The sequence below is a fragment of the Octodon degus genome, unplaced genomic scaffold (genome assembly GCF_000260255.1).
Source record: "Octodon degus isolate 3935 unplaced genomic scaffold, OctDeg1.0 scaffold00059, whole genome shotgun sequence".
In the NCBI taxonomy this organism is placed as follows: Eukaryota; Metazoa; Chordata; class Mammalia; order Rodentia; family Octodontidae; genus Octodon; species Octodon degus.
In genome coordinates this window covers 9,289,405-9,296,654 of record NW_004524635.1, presented here as the reverse complement: position 1 = coordinate 9,296,654, position 7,250 = coordinate 9,289,405, and the positions used below count along the sequence as shown (strand labels likewise).

Genomic DNA, 7,250 nt, shown 5'->3' with positions numbered 1-7,250 from the left:
CGACTGCCCTTAAACATTGTACATGACACCCAACCCACAACATAGCATTCTGTCAACTAAAATTGTGCTGAAGTTAAGAATAGCCTGCTTTAACTCCATCTCCTTCTAGGGAGTTCATAAAAATTTTGAGGGTAGAGACTGAAGTTGTCAAGTTCATACACAAACAAGCTTCCTTCGTTTCAACCCACACAAATCAAACTAACCACGTGATTTACATCAAATGCACTGGACCAAATTAGCCACTACAATGCAGTTAAAAAACAATATAGCTAAAATATTCTGGGTTTCTAAATCTTATTTAGTAACTTTAAAAGCCCCACAATAAACACTTCACAGATTCTGAGCTGATGAGCACCACTTAAAGCATTTTTTTTATGGTTACATGCTTACTTCTATGCATTTCAATGTCCTATAAATTTATTTTTCACCTTTTAAAATAAAAGCTACAGATTTTCTTTAATTATCATTAGATGCAATAAATAAAAGTTTTCTATTTTCCAACCTCAATCAGCTAAAATATAGGAGTGGAAAAATTTGCCAAGGAAATGTGCCTTCTATTTTGGAGGGAAACCCAAAGGACCTTTTTACATCTTACTGCTGAGACAGTTAAAGTTGAAGAGAGAATAAAACCAAAGCTTTGCAATTCTACAAAATTTTATTTTATAATAATAGCTATCACTAAATAATTGGAAAGACTCACACAGAAAAGCCACTGTACCCACTTACTTATCACAAAGAAATAACATTTCTGTGTGAAATCCTTTCGATACATGCAATAATAGTCTGTTGTCCATCTATAATTTTAGCATATACAGTACAGAAGCCGTTGGAATAATGATCTTTCACATAGGCTCTTAAAGCACTGTCACAGGATTCTCTCCAAGACTTCAAACTTCCATCTATTTCCTCTGGATGGGGGTCACTTGCTTCTTTCCGTAAGTGATCAAACTTAAAGGAAATTTTGTTTCTTGGATCTAAAAATCTGCTATTACCCAGATCACCATGCTCTGTAATTAAGACCTGATCTTCATAGCCTTCTATCTTCACAGGTGTGAACTGATCCATGTTATACTGGGCAAATGTATGAGCTGCCCCTTCGCTGAGGAGATTGTCATTGTTAAGTAGTAGCCGGACATCATTGAATACTTCATTAAACTCCCCTGGGGGTGCATGAGTGATGAATTTAGCAGCTATGCGTACCTTCTCCTCATCCGACACTCGATCCTCAAAGTCTGCCATCTTGGGCTGCTCTGGCCCAGCCCGGTGGCCGTGAAATCCTTAGGATAAAAATATTGCTATTTCTTTGGAAATCAGACCTGTCACTTCAAAATAAGTCAGCAAATGAAAGTCCCACATTGCATCTAGGGTATGGTAACATCTATCGTCTTAAGGAATCAAATTCATAATTATAAAAACATACGTCTCAGCTAATACTTCCTATGTATACCCTACTCCTCTGTGCTGTACTGCAAATAGGATCTGAGCAATCCCTAAATTAATTACTCCACTGGGGCACACTTAGTCCTATGTACTAAACACACTCCTTCCTCTACATAGTGGAGACAGTCTGATTTGGAAAATAGCATTTTTCAGTAAGTTAGTTGCCAAAATTTGTGACAACATTCCGAAACTTACCTTAAATAGTACATTTCTTTGATCAGTGATGAAGTACTTGTTTTTATCTTTGAGTAGGTTTTTTTCACCTCAATTAAGTTTAACAAGCTTTTCTCTATAATATTTATCTTTCTTTGACAAAGGAGCTAATATCAAGTATTCTTCCTTTATAATAACTCTGTGATTTACATTCCTATGATACTTTATGTACAAAGTCCTCTTAAATGAAGTCAGGGAAGTTGATGAATGATCTTCCCTCATCCCTGCTCACTTAGTCACCTTACTATATGAAGTACTCTTAATGTTAGGCTTTTTGTGATCATGAAACTCATCATAAAAACTTCAAGGGAGACATTTACTCAAACTTCTCCACCTAAATATTTATTAGGGGCTTGATTATCCAAGTAGGTTAGGAACACCCCTGCCAACTGCCTAATTGGCTCAGGTTACCATTACCAAATTATCTATTTTCTTTTATCAGTGGAAATCTAATTTATGAATTCTCAAACTTTTGGCAGGTCATTCCTCAAAGGTATACTCTTCTGATGTTCTTAATATAGTGTGAAATATATTTTAGACACTGTGAATAGTTTATGCACTATTTAGATTAAATCTTCCACATCTAGTATTAGGTCCTGAACTAAAGGAATTAATATTTAATAGATAGTAAATCTGAACAAAGAAGACTAAACTACCTTACCACAGCTAATGGAAAATCTGAGTAGGTCACACTATCTAAAACTACTTCTGTTTTCAGGATTTTTGGTTAAAAACCACATGCAAGATAGAATGTATAGTAGCACACTATTACATGTGGCCAAGTAATTCACCCAGTTAGCAGTCAGTTTCTCCTGGATGTAATGTAATCTCTTGAGGGAAAGGAATGTTTTTTTTTTTTTTTTTTTTTTTTTGGCGGAACTGGGAATTGAACTCAGGCCCTTGCGCTTGCCAGGGAAGCACTTACTCCACTGAGCCATCTCCCAGCCCCTAGAAATGTGTTTCTTCTGTCAGTTAGAGATCTTGAGCAATGCATGGCACATGGAAGATATTTGATGGGCTGTATAGCTACATGAATATATACTAGTGTTATTTGTACCTGATTGATCTGGTCTCTCTGTACTGTTTTGCTCTGTTCCTCACACTTATTTTGCATTAAGAAACTATCACTAAAAAACTTCCAATCAGAGTGCCATGACAATATCTTTTTGTTGATGATGTTCCTAGAAGGATGCTGACACATGTCCTTATCAGACTCAGCAAGACAAAGGCAGGCGATTTGGGCTGTAAATGCAAAAATTACAGGCCACAGAGAAAATATTGAAACAGACAGCCGAAAGAATATTCCAGAGTCTCTGAAACCTTCCTATCTTGAAGAGCAAGTGAAACACCTCTAAGGTTTCCTTATATCACAACTTTGCAAAGGCTTTGTAAACTCTATGATAGTATTAAAGGGAAAACAGGAGAAAGTTTACGCTTCATTATTGTACCATAAAACAAGAGTAAAAATGCCAAAGAATTAATAGAAAAATAAACAGAAAAGAGATTATAAAACACTTTAGAAACCTAAAGGGTTATAGCAATGCTAAATAATAACACCTCTAATGCCTTCCAACAGAGCCACTGCATTTGACAGGATTATCTTCAAATAACAAGCAGGGACCCTTTCTGCCTAACAGAATAAACAACTATTACAAATGCCCTAAAAATCCATACAAAGCATCTGAATTTAATAATCCAGAGCTACTCTCTCTGTCACCATCTTTCACTCTCTCCATATTTCTGTTTCTTCCTATCTCTGCTTCTCCTGCTCTGTCTTATTCCTATTAATATATGATGACGAAAAATTACCTAAAGAAAATAGCATACAATTTACTAAAGACACAGAACAAAACTTCACAGTGTCCTTTATCATTTTAAGTAGCAGCATGCTTTTTAAGGAGGCTTAAGTAATTGAAAAGCAAATTACTTCCAAATACACTAGCTTAAGAAATTTAGGCAAGAGTGACTGCAGCAGGGCCTTGCGGATGACTGATTGTATTAGTGGCCCAATTAATGACTATTCTGTATCCTCTCACACTGAAATGTGACTTGGCAGCTCTGCCCATCAAGAAAGGAATCTATTTCCTCCTTCCATTAATCCAGAGATGTTTCTATCTGAAAGAATATGGCAGAAGTGATAATGTCAGGTCTAAGTCTCAAGAGCCTTTAACGTCAACATTCTTTGTCTCAGGATTTCCATCACCATCACGTAGTGTTATGGTTTACATCCGGCTGTTTCCCCAAAGCCACAAGAGCACCGAGGTGGGGCTTTTAGCAGGGGGCTGGATCATGAGGACATGATACTCACCAGTGGATTAACCCATTCAGGAGTTTGTAGCTAAAGGAGATGCTGGGAAGTACAGCCTGGGACTAGGAAGTGGTCGCCAGGGTGTGGCCTGGAAGGGTCTCCCTCTCTTTTTCCTCCCTAGATCTCCCTCTGCTTCCTGATTGTGAACAACCCTCCTCTGCCATGCCCCTCTGCCATACTACCTTGCCTTGGAGCAGCCGACAATGGACTGAAACCTGTACAAACTGTGAGCCAAAATGAACCTTTACTTCTTTAGTTTATGGACTGGATATCTTGTCCAGTAATGATAAAGTGATGAAGACAGCAAGCTTGGGTCAGCTTATTGGAAAACCAGAGTCCTTGTGGGCTCTCTTATTGTCCTATTTGAAGACAAAATCAATAGCAAGTGAATGTTCAGCCTATCCTCAAACATATGAGATAACACAACCAATATCAATGGGGCTTTCTACCAAGCACTCAACTTAACTTCAGACATCTGAGTTAGTTCAGTTTTGATTAGATGAACCATCCAGATGAAACACAGGTTTGTGGGCAGGAATAACTGTTGAGTTCTTAAGTTTTGGAGGGATTTATTATGCAATAATATCTCACTAATATTGGCTACAACTGTAGCTCCTCACCATTTGATGAACTGGTCTCATGGAGTTAAGGAATGCATGCCAAGACCCTGGAATGTATAATTTGTCACTGTCAGATTATAACGGAGAATTGAAACTCGGACTGTTACCTGTGGTGACTAAAGATGAGGCCTATATTCAGAATATTTATCCCCTTATGATTATCATGATAATTGTTTTTTTTTCTTTTCAAAGTTTTATTGATAAACATATAGCAATGAGACAGTTTCAAATCAAATCGAAAGTACAGTTTCAACAAATAATACACTGCATACATTCTTCCTAGTGGTTAATTGCTGTACAAGATGCAGACTTGTGATCCTACTTACAAACACCATTAGAAAAAATCATTCTATTCATTAAGAGAATGCAACTATATATCTATCCCAACCACTTTGAATACACAGATACAAAATGGACATTCATAGTTATACCCCAATTTTTTTTTAAGTTCCGTTGTTGAATATTATAGGTGTTTAAACTCAGCAAAATATTCTAAAAGAGTACAGAAGCCCATAATATCATTGGGTCTTCTGTTTAACTGGCAATGTCAGAAATTATTGACCTGAGTCCCCCACAGCTCAACATAACAGCATGGCTTTACTTCCTATATTTCATCTTCATACTTTTCTACTGGATGGTTAAGACCAAGGTAAAGCAGGACCTGTGCAACAAGAGTTGTAGCTTTTTGGTCTGACAAGGTCAGTGAAATGCCCTCAGGATTTATCTTGAGATCCTGTACCTCAGATTGTAGAACCTTTATCAGTGCAGCCATGTGGAGGAGTCACGGCCAATGCTTGGCCTATGTGCTCTCTGTGAAAGCCTGAGAGAGTGTCTTCTCCCCATGTGACTCTCCTTAGGCGCACTCTACGTCATCGATCACTTTCCTCCTTGGCCCCATTATCTTCTTGATCAGAAAATTTGGGACACTACCGAGGTACATGACGTTACAGTACAAGTTCTCATATGTCCTGAGTCTTAATTGACCTTAGAAGGATAGGGCCAAAATGTTGGCTTTCCTTGTAGCCCTCCTTTTTCTCTAATTTTGGTCTGCAAACTTAGGTTGTTAACCATCCAGAAGACAAGCTTATTGTTATTATCAAACGATTTACGCTATCAAGCTTAACCTCACTATCTCACTGCATTTCAAACATCTTAGGCATAATAAGGAACAGGTATTTTTCATCAAGTATTGATATGTTGAACCTTAAGTCCCTACATAATATGATAAAGAACATTTAAAAATTAGATTATATTTTAACAATAGAATAAAGAATTCTATGCTTCTCATGTTTGCACATAAGTCCAAAAATCTCACCATATACAACCTTGAAGCAGGACTGTCCCACAGTATTCCTTTTCCTGTCTCTTGCTTTCATTCACCACCCCCTTCTTCTTGAACATCCACCTACCCAAGAAACATCTTAGCAGTAACTGGCATGTCATGACAAGCAGCCCATATTCAGAATACCACAATGACAGGCGCTCCCAATATGAAACCACTATTACAAATTACCGTCTGCAGTGCAGTAGCTTAGTTCACAGATATCAGTATATATAGTTAGTCAGGGTGAGAATCTTTCCAATTAACTCCTAGATTAAAGAATATTCTGAATATTCTCCGGATCATTGCCTTGCTCAACTTTTACATATAACTGCATGGCTTAACATTGTCATGTTTCCTAGCTCATCACATTTCCCTCTCTTGATTAGTTAGTCCTTGAGATCATGATAATTGTTTACAATTCATGAAGACCCTTATACTATGATAAAGGGGTCATATCCATGGATGAGCAAAACTGTGAAGTATCATATGCAAATATTACTACTACTGCATCAGCTGCTTCTGAGGACATTTTCTCTCCCTCCCCCACAGCTTTTGGCCTTTATAAAGACTGGATAAAAGTTGGTTTGAGTCCAGGGATGCAAAGATGGTTCAACATAGGCAACTCGATAAATGTAATATACCACATCAATAGAATCAAGGCGGCCCCTGCCCCATACATAGAGAACTCAAAAACTTCTTTCATAGTATTATTAACACTGATGAAGGCATTTAGTAAAGTAGCAAGATAGAAGATCAACACACAAAGATCAGTAGCCTTTCTATACACCAACGATTAACTTGCTAAGAAATTGTGAAAGTGAGTCCATTTCAAAAGGCTACCAAAAAATTAAAATACCTGGGAATAAACTTAACAAAAGAAGTAAAAGCTTTCTACAGTGAAAATTATAAAAATTGTGAAACACCGATGAAAAATTGAAGAACATCTACACACATATAAAGGAAAACTCTCCATGTTCTTGGACTAGAGTAATTAATACTATTAAAATCTCTATACTTTTCAAAGCAATTTACAGATTCTGTACAATCCACACCAAATTAAAAATGAAAACTTCACAGGAAGAGAAAAAAAAAATACTAAACTTTGTATGGTCATACGGAGGACACTGAATAGCCTAGGCAATCTTAGCCAAAAAGGAAGAAAACAAAGAAGAACCACAATACACAATTTCAGGGCCTGGGAGACAGCTCAGAAGCATAAGTGCTTTCTTAGTAAGCTCAAGGACCTTAGTTTGATCCCCAGTAATGCCTCCTACAAAAATAGTATAAAAATCATATATGATTTCAAAACATCATAGAGCCACAGTAACAAAAACAACATAGTATT

General features: G+C 37.1%; 1 protein-coding gene across 1 annotated transcript; it reads right to left on the bottom strand.

Moving 5' to 3' along the window:
* Positions 1-729: 729 nt before the first annotated feature.
* LOC101584666 (F-actin-capping protein subunit alpha-1-like) lies at positions 730-1,258 on the bottom strand. Its single transcript, XM_004634225.1, has one exon. The coding sequence runs from the start codon at positions 1,237-1,239 to the stop codon at positions 730-732; it is 510 nt and encodes a 169-aa protein (XP_004634282.1). The 5' UTR covers positions 1,240-1,258.
* Positions 1,259-7,250: the final 5,992 nt, after the last annotated feature.

Excerpts from the sequence above, each read along its gene's own strand:
- LOC101584666 (XM_004634225.1), bottom strand. The coding sequence starts at position 1,239 with ATGGCAGACTTTGAGGATCGAGTGTCGGATGAGGAGAAGGTACGCATA.